At 36.4% G+C, this 16989-nt stretch overlaps 1 protein-coding gene across 1 annotated transcript in view; it reads left to right on the top strand.

Moving 5' to 3' along the window:
• Positions 1-5415, top strand: part of LOC136026401 (uncharacterized) — a 30417-nt gene extending 25002 nt beyond the window's left edge. Inside the window, exon 2 of the mRNA XM_065702958.1 lies at positions 1365-5415. Coding sequence (XP_065559030.1) covers positions 1365-5311 — 3947 coding nt within the window. The 3' untranslated portion in view covers positions 5312-5415. The remainder of the gene's footprint in view (positions 1-1364) is intronic.
• Positions 5416-16989: the final 11574 nt, after the last annotated feature.

Below are 16989 nucleotides of genomic sequence, written 5' to 3' on the forward strand. Positions count from 1 at the left end.
TTGAGGAGGGGCAAGTTTCACATATATGTAATAATTTCTGTTTGTCTTAAGTTTATTGCTTGTCCTTACTTTCTGTTGAAAAACTTGTTTTTTTTAACTTCTTATTGTTTTTCAACTAATGCTGGGAAATCTGGCTCCCCTCAATGGAAAATTCCTTCGTTCCACGGAAAATTCCTCCCATGTAAAATACCTTTCTTTCCAGGAAAATTCCTCCCGAACTATTCCCTCCTCGCTGAAAATTCTCTCTGTAAGTTTTTTTGCGAGCAGTTCTACTTGAAAAATTCTCCTTTGCATACTTTCATTTAAAAAAGGCTTCAATTTCTGATCCTTTGTCAAGTCACGCTAAAATCCCCCTTCCGAAAAAAAATTTTCCTCAAAAATTTCCCATCCCCCCCAAAAAAACTCCTCCCGGGGAAAAATTCCCAATGGAGAATTCCTTCCGAGGATTTCCCTCATAGAATATTTTCCCCAACGGAAAAATCCTCCATACAATTCCAACCCAGCTCAAAATTTCCACGGAACATTGCATCATGTAAAATTGAGACAACAATGACAAAGTAATAGAAATATAAAGAATTCAATACAGGAATTCTGGCCAATTCCCCGATTGTAAAATTTCCGCTGGAAAGCTCACTACTGGAAAGCTCCCTCCCCAAAGAAAATCTCCCCGTGGAAAATTCACCCAAGTGGGAAGTTCCCTCCTAAATGTCGTATATTTCCCAACAACAAATACTACACGTAAACAATGGTCAAGTTGCATAACCTATAACCGTTTTCCCGGGGGTAGTGGGGAGTTATGGTATCCCCAAAGGTAAATTTGTTGGAGCTTTCAATTATGCTGAACAGAATGGCTATCTCAAAATCTTTTTTGAGTGACTATGGAAATAAGCGTGAAAGGGAGGCTAGTTGCCATCCAGTGTTTTTGGTCAGTTAAAAGGGGCACTACAGCTTTTCATTTGCTTTCGAATGAGCCCTATCCCAATCTTCTTAGACCATTGGTTTGATATGATCACACCTGAGGGAAAAATAATTAAACACGCATCCATGATCTTTCTTGTAAATATCAAACTAAATTCCATATTTTTGTAGACAGGTACTTGAAACTTTTACAGTAGAGTTCTCTGATATGCTGAATCTACTGCTGTCGTTTTCACTATGATTGCTTGACGTTTTAGGGCTGTTTCTGTCTTTTTCAAAAATTAGGGAAACATTTCGAAGAAAAGTTTCAAGAAATCTCAATTTCAAAGAAATTTCTTTTTTAAATATATTCATTTTCTCTTTTCCAAAAGCGAACCTTAGTCAAAGAACAGTAAAAACTGAAATGCATTGAGAAAAGTATTTTTATTTATTTTTTTTTTTTATAGGAGTCCTGGTATCTGCAAACTTTATCGGATCTTCGGAGTTTGTGCGAAAGAGAAGTGGTTACGACGAAAAAGATGCATTTTACTTAAACAATCGTTTTTCACCTGGAGCAGAAATTATTTACCCAGTACCAAGAACGTATACAAACTATTTTGAAAATGGGTGGCAGCCTGCAGACAATGGTCAAGCCCCATCAGCAGCTAAAGAATACTTCTCATTGCCAGAGAGATCTAAGAAACTAGACCATTATAATAACGATGATGACGATATTTCAGAGCAATTAGCTGAAATACTTCCATTGGTGAAATTTTCTTGTCAAGGAAAGGAAGAAGGTTATTATGCAGATCTTGATTTTGACTGTGCTGTTTTCCACTTTTGTAGTACAGACCAAGTAAGATACACTTTTATTTGCGGCGGAAATGGAAAATTTAATCAGCGATACCTTGTGTGTGATTATGAACAGTCTACTAATTGTACACACTCATATTTTGAAAATGTCGAGGCCGAAAGAAAACGAAATAGAATTATCAATTCTCGACTTGATTCCTTTGATGACTACGATGAAATGCCAGAGCTTGTGAGGACAAAAAGAATAGGTAATGACTTTGCTAAGCCTGATGGATACTATGACTGGGATAATAAATATGACCCGTACAGATTTAAAAGATCGGTAAGGAAAAGAAGATCAACCAGTGAAAGCTCAGAAGATCTTCTAGCCATGAGCAGCGAGCCATTCGGTGATTTTGCCGAATTCGCAGACAGAGTTGGTAGTTATTATACGGACTCTCAGTGGCGCTCAACAGGCATAAATCTTCCAAACAATCGGAGAAGAAATTTTTCACCGTATCAAAAGCCATGGTTTGCAAATCAACAGAGTAGACAATCACTACGCGAATTTAGAAGTGAACCACGTAACACCGCTCAGTTACAGTCAGAGCATAGGCATAATTTCCATAACTACGCCCTAAATCCAGAACCAGGTCTGAAACAGTCATTGAATTCCGAGCCAAGTAAAGGTAGAAAATCGTATATCGATGAAACAGAGCTATATGAAAATTTTTATCAAAATAGTAAAAGAAATAAAGATCCGTCAGCATCACTGACGAGGTTGAATAATCCTAGGAACAGTTTTGGCCCTTCCCAAAACCTACGTTCAGATCTTGGAACGTCTTATAGCCATTCCAAGGAATCAAATGGCTATGAACTCCGAGAGCCTATAAGTCATGTTACTAAACCAATTTCTTATCAGGATTATGAAACCACAGAACCTTATTCACAACCAAATTCCCCAAAATTACGAAGGAAGATAAAGAAGAGACCACACCCTCAAAAAAATTTCAGTAATGATGAAAGTCAGAGATACAAAACTATTGAGTCGCTTAATCCTACAGATGCTCAAAGGCAACATTTTTCATATGGGAATGTCGATGATCCTGCTGAGAGTTTTGAAATAAGTCCTTGGGCAACACAGTCTGAAAGGCCTATGAAAAGACCTCTTGATAGCCACGCTTCTATTCCATCAAAGTCTGAGCTAGGACCACAGGTACTAGCTAGCCAACCTTTTCTAGTGCCGACATTACCTGAATCAAAGAACGGAGGACACTCCTTTGGAATGGGTAAAGTAATGTCAGGGATCAAAAAATTAGTTTCAAGTACATTTGCACCAATCAGTACAACTCAGGCAACAGCTAAACAAAACTATCCGAATATGCAGAGTCAATCAACAGTAAATTACCCTCTTAGAAAGTGGTCACAAGAATCCGAACCAAAATATGAATCTCGGAATGTTAACCAGTTTCCTCAAAGTTTGACATTTGATCATAACGAGAGATCTTTCAAAACTCAAGAGAAAACGGTTGTTGAAGAACAAGACAAGCAGTTGCTTGAACTTGATGAACCTTACTCAAAATATCAGCCACATATCTCAGCGAATTTACCAACTAAATGGCAAAGAAGTGGGCCTGAAAGTAAAGAACTATACAGGGATGATTTATTAAGCACAAGAAGATTTAACAGACCGAAGGGCCTAGATCGATTTCATGACAAAGGAGAGATTTCTACGCCTGAGACTAGTAAGAACTACGAGGATACTTTTGATGTGGATAATGAGGAAGCATATGTTTCACAAGAAGACGATAATAAAGGAATTCCCAAATTTGAAGCTTCACTACATGAAGCAAGGCGTATAGACAATAAGAGGCCTCAGGTTAATCTCGAAACTTCCATAAAAATGAGAAAGCAATTCCCAGTAAACCAGGACCTACCTCATCTATCTTGGAAGTCAGTATTTAATGATGCAGAATCATATGAAAGTGATGAAGATGATATTGAAGAAGACTCAACTGAAAACTTTCAACCCATTCAAACATTTGAAGACTCGACTGAAAACTTTCAACCCATTCAAACATTTGATGTAGCTTCAACACTTACTCCTGACATAACTAAAGAAGAAATGGAACCAACAGAAGCTCCAGAGATTGCTGTTTCAACATCAGTTACTGAAGAACAAACGGAACCGACAGAAGGCCAACTTTTGTCAGAGCGAAGGACGGTGTCATCGCGAATTGAAAGATTAAGTAACTACAAAAAACGGATCGAGCAACAAAAAGAACAAGCAAGACTAAGGTATAAGACAACTACTTTACTTCCAATAGTTATAAACAACGACGACGATGGGATTCGTACTGAGAAACCACAAAAACAAGCAGCTTCAGAAAGACCGAGTAGAGTAAAGTTCCCACAAAGGAACCGACTTCGGTCTCGCACTTCAACACCACACCCAAAAGAAATTTTACCTGAAGAAGAAAAAGATGAAAGGAGCGAATCTTTTACTGAGCCCTTCACAACTACTACTAGTTATACGACTCCATCTCCAAGGAAAACCTTTGACTTAAATAGGTATCGAAGTAGTAACAAATATTCTTATCCAAAACTACGACACAAAGAAGAGTTTGCTAGTAAAATCGATACAAAAGAGAAAGAACAGGTTCAAAGTGCAACCTCGGACGTAAAGGAAGTGACAGATGAAGTACTGGAAAATAGTGAGGAAAGAGGTTTGAAGCTGAGTCGTAAAAGCTTTAGAGGTGGATATAGAAGAAAATACTCTACAACATCTCGGACTGTTCTAGACGAAGTGGAAGAGACTCCTCAAATAGAAGAAATTATGGAAGTCGAAGAAAATTCTTCGAAGGAGAAAAGACCTATCCTATGGCCTAACCGCAAGTTCAAAAGAAGACCACTTGTTGAGCAAGAAGAGAGTGACCATTCAACTGATAATTTAAGGCCAGGAAAAGAAGAGATAGAGGAACCAAAGATAGATTTTTCTGAACAAAAAGATGGTACTTCTTCACATCTAGAAAGAAATATTAACAATGCTATTTACCACATTAAAAAACAATTACCAACCGATGTGCAAGAAAACCTACCGCAAAATTCCAGTTCAGAATACCATGAAAAGTTAGAATCCACCTATGAATCTTCTCTTGAGAAAAATACAAAACACGAAAAAGATGAAAATACTAGTAATTATGAAAGTGAAAATAGCTCTCAGTCTGAAGAAACTGGAAAAACTAAATTAGAAGTACAAAATCTTGAAGAAAAAAATGGTGGCTCATATTCTAATGAAAAATTATCACATAAGATAAATCCATATGAAGAAGAAGAATTGGCCGATGATTCTGAAGAAAACTTCGATATGGCCGTTGAAGCAACTTCGGTCCATACTGTGTCAAATACCTTAGAAGAAAATGAGTCAAAATCATCAGAGGCTTTGCCTGACATGCCTCAGGCTGAAGTTGCATCACCTCAGCTTGATTCCATTCGATACGAAAAGACAGTTCAAGCTGTAACAGCTTCACCATGGTATATTACTATGGCAACAAACTATCCTATTTTACCAATTGAAGAGCTGCTACCACTTTATCCAAAAGATAACGGTCGTGGGATGTAGAAGCATACTAATCGTTAAGCCATTGTATATACTATGTATATATAGACGAATATATTTATTTGTAAAGAAATTATATTTTTACTAATTAAAATATTCAAATTTTATTTTTAAAATTTATTTAGTATGTAAAAAAAGAATGCGCTGGACATTTCTTATAGTTGAATAATAATAATAATAATAATAAAAAACAGAACGTATTTACGTACCTGCTCATAGATGTAATCTCAGTTACATGGTGCCGAATGGCACTTTATCTGATAGTTTTTATCCGACAGTAAGTTTTATGTTTTACCTAAAACAGCTACCGAACGAACAATCAAGTAAGGTAGTAATACTGATACGAAGTTCAGTGGTTTGCCAATTGAAAACAATAAGACACAACATACATTATTGGAAAAAAATAAACATGAATAAAAAATGAAATACAAAATAGTCGCTGAAATTCGCCCCAACTGAAACACTTCGACTAATAACATCTTGCAAATCAATTATTGATATATAGCTCTGAAATTGATGATTTGCTATTAGATGAGCTAGTAAAGGAGTAAGGAGTAAATTAACTAGTATACCAGGCAATATTTTTGTCAGCGCTATTGCTTAAGGCTGCATAAATAAACGAATTTACTTTACTTTGGTTTTTATAAACCAAACTAAATCTAGGTTTTACTGGGATTAAATCCATGTTTTAAAGTCAAGGCAGTAGGAAAAAATTTAAAAATTAGTCCTGGAAGACTAGTTCACTTTGTTAGGAATATAGAAGAATGCAGAGATGACCTTAATCAGTAATTAAATAAAAAAAAACAAGTATTTTTTTAACTAAAAGTAAGAAGCGACATTAAAACTGAAAACGAATAGTGGTTATTCTGTATGTGAAAGGGGCTGTCCCCTCCTCAAACCCCAATCTTTACCCTAAAGTTTTTATTACTTTAAATTAGAGGTGTGACCTAGAGTAAAAATTGAACGTAAAGAGCGAGGTGTTGAGCAGGGAATAGTCCCTTTCATATACGGAATAATTTATGTTCGTTTTAAGTTTTATTGCCACACCTTGCCTCCAGTTAAAAAAATTGTTTTCTTTGTATCTAATTTCTGATTGTTTTTAAAATAATACGAACATACATTTTTATAAATACATTTACATTTTTACATTTTTATAAATGCTTATAAATGCATTCATACATTTTTATAAATGCTTGATAAACTGTTTTTTATAAATGTTGGATAAAAATTCTATTTACTTTATGTTAAAATTCAACCTTATAGCTCTTCACTTTTCAAACAGTTCGTGGTAAAGAACGGTAAGTAAGGAATGAATTGGCTCAATAGTAACCGACATTGAAAAAAAAATTAATATCAATATATAAAAAAATCATAAATCAGCTTATATTGTAAAAATCAGCTTATTATTTTACCAATCAAAAGTTACGAGCCTGTGAAACTTTGCCTGATTTTGAAGTAAGGGGAGTGATACCCCCTGAAATCAAATGAATCCTGATGAAAATCAAATTGTCAGATTCAGTGTATTAGAGAACCCTGAAATAGAAGTTTCAAGGTCCTATCTGCAAAAATGTGGAATTTTACTGCTTTTGCCAGAAAACAGATCACGGACGTATGTTCATTTTTTTTCTCAGGGGTGATTTTGTCGAAACAATCGTTCTAGAAGATCAAGTTAAGGTGAAATCGGACGGAAATTAAAAGTTCTAGTGCCCGTTGTAAGTGACAAAAAAGATTTTTAGGCAACTGGGCACCCTCCCATGCCTATCTTTCTCCCAAAATTTTTTGATCAAAATTTTGAGATATCAATTTTGTTCAGTATAATTTAAAGATATAATAATTGTGTCTATAGGTGTAAAATACCCTCCTCCCCACAGTCCGTGGGGAGAGGCCTGTAAGTTATGAAATTCGCCCATTGCTTACGTATAATATTTGTTATTGGGAAGTACACAGACAATGTTTGGGAGGATGGGCAGGGGTTGTGTTTGGTGTGGACTTCTAAAGGGAGAACCATCCTTGGGGAGGGAATTTTCTGTGGGGCGAATCTTCCAGAGAACTTGTTACGCTGGAGGTATTTGACAGAATAAATATACGAAATTCTTTTAATTGTTTTAAATTCTCTCTGCCAAATTTTCCATGAGAAGATGATCCGGGGGAATAATCTGAAGCTTTTTTCCGCGCGATTTGATTTCCGGAAAATAATTTCCACGGAAGGGTGTATTTCTGAAGTGATCAGTTAACTGATCAGAGATTAAAGGCCTATTCAAATGAAAGGATGCGAAGGAGAATTTTTCAGGCTGGATCGTCCGCAAGCAAATTTACAGGGATGGGGGATTCTCAGCGAGGATAGAACTGACAGGAGGGAATTCGACAGGGGGGAAGGTTGCTCTTTACGTTGGATGAAACTTCTACGGAGGAGTTTTTCGCGAAGGGGAGGGGTATATTTCCTGGAGGATGAGCCAAATTTGCCTGCATTAATTGTAAAACGAACAGAGACTATTTCATATATTAAGAGTTCCTCAAAACCTTGCTCTTTACGCTAAAGTTTGACTGTTTGTCCCAATTCTTTAAGAGCACCTACTAAAACACGGGGGTCGTCTGATTAGAATACGAGACTTTTTTAAAAGTACCAACAGCCTTAGCGTAAAGAGCAAGGTATTGAGGAGCGGACATCCCTTCATATACGGAAAAGATTTGCCAAAATTAATGTATAATATTTTTTATTTTTCATTTATGGAGAGCCAAGTTCGTACTTGCATTAGGTGAAAAACACTCAGACTTTAAATAAAAAAAATAAGTTTTTTTTAACTAAAAGTAAGGAGTGATATTAAAACTTAAAACCAACAGAAATTATTCCGTATATGAAATGGGCTGTCCCCTTCTCAACGCCTTGTTCTTTACGCTAAAGTTTTTATTGTTTTAAAAAGTAGAATTGTGACAAAGAGTCAATCTTTAGCACCAGAACTTTTAGAGTGATGTTTAATGGTTCATCTGAAAACTTTTGCTCATATCTACGAGTTTCTTATCAGTTCTACCATTCATAAGTGCGATATAGCACTAAAAAAAAAACACTTTTGGTGCCACTTCCTAAGTGGAAAATCTTGGAAACATAAAACAGTATCATTGTAATAATTATGGTCCAAAACCTTTATTTGGGGACTGAAAAAACACCTCCCACATGTTCTTCCTCCAAGTCCCCTCAATAAGCTATGCAATTTAACTCCTACAAACCTCAATATGTTAAAATACATTACTAGAGGAGTGGTTCTGTTAGGACAGCGATAGACTTTAAATTAGATTATCATGCGTCGATTCCAGCTTGGACCTTTTTTTTTCAGTCATGGTTTGTCCCTTCTTATGATTTCTTTTCAGATAATCCCCTATTTTTGCAAATGTCATGCACTCATTTTTTAAAACATATCTCTGGAAGGCTCATTTTAAACCTATTGCTCATATATACGTGGTTTTTATCAATTTTACCATCCATAAGTGCCATATAGCACTAAAACGGCATGTTTGGTGCCAGCTCTTAAGTGAAAGAGTTTGGAAGCATAAAATGGTAGCATTTCAGTAATTATGCTTCAAAGCCCTTAACAAGCCCTTAAGGCTTATAAGAACCCCTCACATATACTGCCGCTCCAGACTCTCTTAATAAGTTTTATAAATTGTCTACTCATCTTAAAAATAAAAGTATTTTCGAAGACAAATTAACTAAAACTAAAACTTTTCAACTAAAAATCTAACAAAAATTATGCTTGAATTATCAACAGTTTTGAATTTTAACTTCAAACTTCACTCTGCGATGAAGCCTGTGTGCGAGTTCTAATGGCAGTAATTGAGGAGAAGGGACGTCCTTACCCCCTTAGTTTTTGCTCTTGCTTAGGTTTTGAAAAAATGTCTTTTTTGGTCATTTCATTTGAAAAAAATAGAGGGAAACAATTAAAAGTGCATGTTTTGAGAATTCGCAATCAAGTCAAATTTATAAAAAGCTAATAGGTATAAATATAAGCTTTTAAATAAGCTCTTAAACATTACTCTTTTTTACAGTAGCCTTCTATTTTCTGCTAGTCAGTAGTGTCAGTAGACGATTTATAAAGCCCTGTCTTCATTATGGCTTTTTCAGGCGAAGTCGGCCGAGTAAAAACAGCTTTTTGCTCATCGAAAAGCAAACGTTCCTGAAAAACATGTATTGTCTTGTGATGTAATTAAATAAAAAAACAAGTTTTTTAAATGAAAGTAAGGAGCAACATTAAAACTTAAAACGAACAGAAATTACTCCGTATATGAAAGGGGCTTTTCCTCCTCAACGCCCCACTCTTTACGCTAAAGTTTGACTCTTTCTCTTAACTCTGTTTTTAAAACAGTAAGAAACTTTAGCGTGAAGAGTGGGGTGTTGAGGAGGAAATGCCCCTTTCATATACGGAGTAATTACTGTTCGTTTTAAATTTTAATTTTGCTCCTTACTTTCATTTAAAAAACTTATTTTTTTTATTTAATTTCTTGGCGTTTTTGAATTAATGTATGTTTCGATCTTGGCTCTCCGCACATAAATAATTAAAACGAAATTTGCATATTCATTAATTGCAATTGATCGAAAGATTTTGAGAAAAAAGGAGCGAGGGAGGAGGCCTAGTTGCCCTCCAAGTTTTTGATTACTTAAAAAAGCAAATAGAACTTTTAATTTTTTACAAACGTTTTCATTGGTAAAAAATATACGTAACTTACGAATTAACTTACGCATCGAAATTCGTATTCGTATATATTCGTATATTTTTATTGCGTACTAGCTGTTGGGGTGGCGCTTCGCGCCACCCCAACACCTAATTGGTTGGGGCGCTTCACGCCACCCCAACACCTAATTGGTGGGGGCGCTTCGCGCCACCCCAACAACTAATTGGTGGGGGGCGCTTCGCGCCCCCCAAGCCCCCCCCGCGCGCGTAAGTCGTTACGCGCCATTTTAGTTACGCGCCATTGTAGTTGTGTCCCTGTGTCCCACCTGTAAATATATATATATATATATATATATATATATATATATATATATATATATATATATATATATATATATATATATATATATATATATATATATATATATATATATATATATATATATATATATATATATATATTAGCTGTTGGGGTGGCGCTTCGCGCCAAATCAACACCTAGTTTGTGGGGGCGCTTCGTGCCCCCACTAAGCCCCCCCGCGCGCGTAAGTCGTTACGCGCCACATTAGTTACGCGCCATTGTAGTTATGTCCCTATGTCCCACCTGTGAATATATATATATATATATATATATATATATATATATATATATATATATATATATATATATATATATATATATATATATGTTTTTAACTACGTAAAACTTGCGAATATACAACATTCTTTGCTGTCCCATTGTCTGTGCATATAAATAGATTGTCAGGTTTACGGACTCTTGAACATGCAACATATAATGGTCTATGGGAAAACAATCCGTATTCAGATCTATACCTCATGATTCTAATGATTGCCCTTGAGCTTTGTTGATGGTGATTGCTAATCGACCATTCCCTGTGTCGCCGTCGTCATTTATATATCCCCCTGTGCCCCCCGGCGTCCCCGTTGTATTTGTGTCCCTGTGTCCTGGTCGTCATTTATATTCCCTGTGTCTCGGTCGTCATTTGTATCCCGGTGTCCCGGTCTGTATATACATTCGTTTTCGGAATTTTAAGATCTATACTAAAAATTCCTCTTCACGTGCCAAGCTTGCTAAAGCTCAACAATTTATAATAAACCTCAAATTTTAAGTATCTGTTTTAAGGTTTTCGAATTAGTTTAATCTATTGTCAAAATATTTCGAAAATGCAATTCCCAGTTTTTACATTTTAAGTTTCAGTTTTCTTTTTCTTCTTTATTTTTCAGACGTCATATGCAAACCCTCAAGACAAAAATACATACAACTTATTTTTATATATATAGAAGATATAATCTGGCGTAACAGACAAAGTGTAACAGACATAACACACAGACAACTTATTCATATATATATAGATATGAGGGGGGCAACCCTCGTCGTTACCTCGCTCTTTACACTAAAGCTTAGATTTTGTCTCAATTCCTTAAGAATGACCTCTGAATCACAAAGGCCGTAGAATAAATAGTTGAAATTACTAAAAATACGCTAGCGTAAAGAGTGAGGTATAACGTGGAGGTAAACCCCTTATATGCGTAATAGTTTTTGTTCGTTTTAAGTTTTAATGCCGCTCCTTACTTTCAGTAGAAAAAACTTTTCATATTTATTTTTTCATTACTTTTTCAAATAATGCTAGAAAATCCTGCGCCGCCTTATTGAAATTCTCTTCCCCCATGAGAAGTTTCTTCATGGAAATATCCTCCCACGTAACCACCCCTCAACTTTCCCCCCTAAACCAAAAAAATCCCCCTGAAAACGCCTGTACACTTCCCAGTAACCCTTACTATATGTAAACACAGGTCAAAGTTTGTAACTTGCACCCCTCCCACTGGGACTGCGGGGGAGTAATTCGTCCCTAAGGACATAATTATTATGTTTTTCGATTATGGTGAATAAAATAGATATCTCAGAATTTTGATCTGGTGACCTTTGGGAAAAAATGAGCTTGGGAGGGGGCCTAGGTGCCCTCCAATTTTTTTGGTCACTCAAAAATGGCACTAGAACTTTTAATTTCCGTTAGAATGAGCCCTCTCGAGAAATTGTATGACCACTCAGTCGATACGATCACCCCTGGGAAAAAAAAACAAAAAACAAACAAACATATAAAAACAACAAACAAATAAACACTCATCCGTGATCTGTCTTTTGGCAAAAAATGCGAAATTCCACATTTTTGTAGATAGGAGCTTGAAACTTCTACAATAAGGTTTTCTGATGCGCTGAATCTGACGGTGTGATTTTCGTTAAGATTGTATGACTTTTAGGGGGTGTTCCCCCCTATTTTCTAAAATGAGGCAAATTTTTTCAGGGTCGTAACTTTTGATGGGTATAACTGATCTTGATGAAACTTATATATTTAAAATCAGCATTAAAATGTGATTCTTTTGATGTAACTATTGGTATCAAAATTCCATTTTTAGAGTTTCGGTTACTATTGAGGTGGATTTGTTATTTGTTGGTTATTGTTTGTTATTTGTTATTTTACAGTTCATTATTACGAACTGTTTGATGGGTAATGAACTTCATGTTATAGACTGAAAGTTTTTCGTAGCTGTCAAGGCTGTCTGAAGTATTTTCTAGAGATGTCTTATCTCCCCTAGATCGATGATAATTAGAAATTATATTAAAAATAAGTTTTCAACTGAAACTAAGGAGTAACATGAAAACTTTAAACGAACATGCATTATTCTGTATAAATAAAAAGATCATGGCAGCGATGTTTCTAGATAAAATTTCAATATAAAATGAACGAAGATTAATTTAAAAAAAAAACATATTTTTCTGAGGAAAGTAAAGAGCGAATTTGAAACATAAAACGGACAATAATTTTTACTTCAGAGCGTTATGCGATATATATTAATAAAACTAGTACTAGCCAAATAACCAATTATTTATGTTTCCCTATACTCTTAGAATTATATAACACTAGCGCTTTACTGAAACCACAAAATAATATAGGAGTTCTTATACAGGATTGTTGTGGGATTGTTGCTATATTAATAAAAAAGGCCCACTTCAATGACTGGCTCTCGTTTTTGTTCTGAAAACAACATATCATGATTAGTTTGTAGACAAGTTCGAAGCATAGCCATCTTGATAGCACTAGGACCAGCGTTTCCACTTTGACGGATTTTTCCGTCAAAAACGGATTTTTTGGGTCTTCGACGGATGAGAATTTGATCTGTAGGATTTCCAGATTTTTGACGGATTTTCTAAGATTTTACGTAAGAATTGAACTTAGTTGTTTTTATTCTCAAATCACACTGATCTTTTTAAGTATCAATCTTTACTGTTGTTTCTTTGTTGTTTTCCGTTCCGACTATTTTTCAACCAGAGTTCATTCTCGGACTAATCAGCTCACCTACTCCAGTCCAGAAACCGGTTTGGAGTTAACACGATCAAGTCGTATCCACTCTTCAAACAACCGTGAGCTATGCAGTGAGTCATCAGGTCAAGTTGATTCCCGAGATTTATTTATACAGGGAGTTAGTATTGTGTTATATTAAATCGAGGAAGCTATTTTAAACCGGTAAGGCGTTTTGTTGCATAAGTTGACACAATACGCACTTAGTAAATAGAATACTTCAAGAATAGAATTTGTAATTTCATAGCTTTTCCTTCTTGTTTTACTGACAGAATGTTACACGTGGTTACACGGTTTCTTTAATACCTGAAAGAACTATGACAGTCTTAGATTAGCGGAGTGCTACCAAAATCACATAGTAGCAGTTAGAAATTTGATTTTAGCCAGTTATTTGATTTTATCCATGCCACTTGATTTTAACCATACCGGCAGAAATCACCTTTTAGGCGGTGTTAACCGGTTGGTACTTTCGCCACCCAGAAACCCTGAACTATAGAGGCTAAATATATTGTTACGGTGGTTGACCAGGTAGTACCACTTGTGAAAAGCCTGCCAAATAAGTCTGTAACTGAAAAGTTACAGACTCTTGGAAAACAGAAAACACATAACATCGTTCTCCAAGGCTATGGACTTATTTTGATGAGATTGTTTGCGAAAACTCGAGTCAACTCAGTTCACGGTCATTATCGATGAGACAACCGATGTCAGTGTGGTGAAACAACTTGCTGTTGCCGTCATATTTTGCAGCCCAGAACTTGAAATAGAAGTTGACCTGCAGGACATGGTCAGAAGCCCTGAGTCAAGAGCAGAAACAGTCTTTGAGCTTGTCGAGAAAGCTATCAAAGATAGAAAGATACCACTCGAGAACTGGATCGGCTACTGTTTGGATAACTGCAATATCATTTTTGGCTCTGACGATTCCGTTGTCAGCAAAATCAAGGCACAGTATCCCTGGATCACCAGTGTAAAGTGTAGCAGCAATATGATAGAGCTAGTAGCTTCTTATGCCTGTAAGAAGCTAACAAAGGGTTAGAAGATTATGTCGTACCGTGTATGCCCATTTCAACATGAGTGCTGAGAGCGACTTTGTTGCCTTCCAAAGATTTACTGTCATAAATATCCATCGAATGCTCTCGCAAAGGCAGACGCGTTGGCTTTCACTTAAATTGTAGGTAGATAGGATTCTCGAACAGTGGAGTCCTTTGCAACTCTACTTCCAAGGGTTAGCTCTCGAAGACCCTACTCACGCTAACGATCGAACTGCACAAGCGTTGGCTAATCCACTTTTGAGAATCCAGTTGGAATTTGAAAGCTATGTTCTGGAGTTATTCAATGATTTTAACAAAATCTTCTAGAGCGAAAAGCCGCTCTTCCATCATTCAACCACAAGTCAAGCTACTGATCCGTAAATTGTCAATGAACCTTATGAAAGCAGCCTACGTCAGAGGGACGTCTGCACTAGAGTTGAACCCTGAAAATGTCAGGGAATACTTTGCTTTGGAAGAGTTATATCTTGGGATACTCGCCTGTGAATCTCTGGAGACGTTGCAGTCAAACCAAAGAACATGCACTGAAGATCTTTCTGTTAATTTAGTGTATTTGTCAGCCCGTTATCTTTACGTCGAGGCGATTAAGCAGATACAGCAAAGATTCGTATTTGACGGCGAAATGTTCGTGTGCGCTGATCTGTTAGACCCTGTGATGGCCACCGACTCGACAGCTACAATAAAACTATCAAAATTCCTTCGCAAATACGAACTTCTGAACTGGAATGATAAAAGCATTCATGACGAGTAGCGGGAAATGCTGGTCTCAGACCTCCCTAAAAGTACTGAAAATTTGGGCTTCTGGAGAAAGATTTCCGAGATCAATACTCCCACTGGAAGTCCAAGGTTTGTAAACGTCATGGTCGTGAATAGGTATTTGCTTTCGCTACCATTCTCAAACGCCATCGTTGAACATTTCTTTATTGTCCTAAAAAAAATCAAAACTGATTTTCAAATCACTGATCATCAAAGACAATATGAATCGTCTCTCATCCATCTCGCTAAGGACTGTGATGCAAACGAAGGCAGGGATAAGAAGGATAAACGTTCACTCTGAATCGATCATCCTGAAGGCAGGGATAAGAAGGATAAACGTTCACTCTGAATCGATCATCCTGGACCAAAGCTGACCAAAAGAATCATGTCGGTCAAGCCAAACGAGACCATTGAAGAGTGCCAAACACCAGCTAGTGTACAACGTGAAGCTCTTGTTTCTAGAGCTGATGCCGTCGCCGAAATGCAGCGGTAGCTGATTTCTGTTGTATCCCAGTACCCCAGAAAATGTTGTTTTTTTTTTTATACAGCATTATATATTATAGTTAATCGATATCCGTATCCGTTCTAGTCACTAAGCGTGTATTTTCTCAAAATTTAGAGGCTTTCAAAGGAGCTAGCTTCCGAGGTATTGGCCTTCATGAGTTCTAATAGATTAACCGTACATACACATCAAATTCGTCGAGCTCTTTTAGCCCAAAGTAACTGCGGATCGTAGTCTATCACGATAAAAGGACAATTTTTACTGAGTTAGCTTAGCTGTCTAATAATTTAGACAGCAGGCTGATTTGTATACCACTTAACAGAATATTGTATGTTTGAGCTGTACGATCAGATAGGAAGTGTAGTCTATAGACTGATAAACGAGCGTTCCGAGATATACTCTAGTCCAACTCAAGCAGAAGCGTCACCGAGACACTAGGTTTCATGCAGTTGTGTTCTTTTTCACAATAAGATAGTTGCGGAATTCATTTAGCAATTTACAGGCAACGAGAGACTCGGCGACATTCTGGACTATATGAAAAATATCCATGAACTGTTAAACATCTGTCTTAAAACTCTTTTGGTATCTTCGTGGGAGAGGGGGGGGGTAATTAGTTACATTAAAAAGACAAAAAGGGAGAAACGAGATGTGAACTCGAAAGAAAACTCTGGGTAAGATCGCACTTGCTGATCCGCAATTCGGCTTGACGACATTTTAGGTGAAATTCAAGTAGCCAGTGCATCATTTGTCCAACCCTCTTATCTATCCCGTTCACACTACCTTTTTCAAGAGATGAATAAATGGAATTTTCGGCTTTTTTTTCTCGTTTGACTGCCCACGGATCTGGTGGAATCTTTCTTGAGGGCAGCATTGAACTCCAGGAAGTGTTTCAACAGAGCACACTTTTCTGCTTGAAACAACTGCTTACCACAAGAGTTCTATTTGAACAGATTTTTGTTGTGGATTCTTAGGATTTTTTAACGGAAAATTTGACAGATTTTTCGTTCTCAGTCGTCGGAATTTTACGGATTTTTGGTCTACCAGAACGGAAAACTTGCCATCATGAAGTGGAAACACTGACTAGGACTGTAAATTAGCCTTAGAATTTTATCATAGCTTGAAATTTACTATTGTATGGAGAGAAATAACAGGATTTCCAGAGTTCATATTATGTATTATTTGGTCTTCATTTCAAGTAATACTAAAGCCTATTTCTTATAATTTAAGATTGTACATTATTCACTATCGGTATTATAGCTGCCCAGACCGAAATACTACTTGATAAATCAATCTAATATTAAAATCAATCAAAGAAATTCTACAATTTCTTTGC

This window comes from Artemia franciscana, chromosome 4 (genome assembly GCF_032884065.1).
Source record: "Artemia franciscana chromosome 4, ASM3288406v1, whole genome shotgun sequence".
In the NCBI taxonomy this organism is placed as follows: domain Eukaryota; kingdom Metazoa; phylum Arthropoda; class Branchiopoda; order Anostraca; family Artemiidae; genus Artemia; species Artemia franciscana.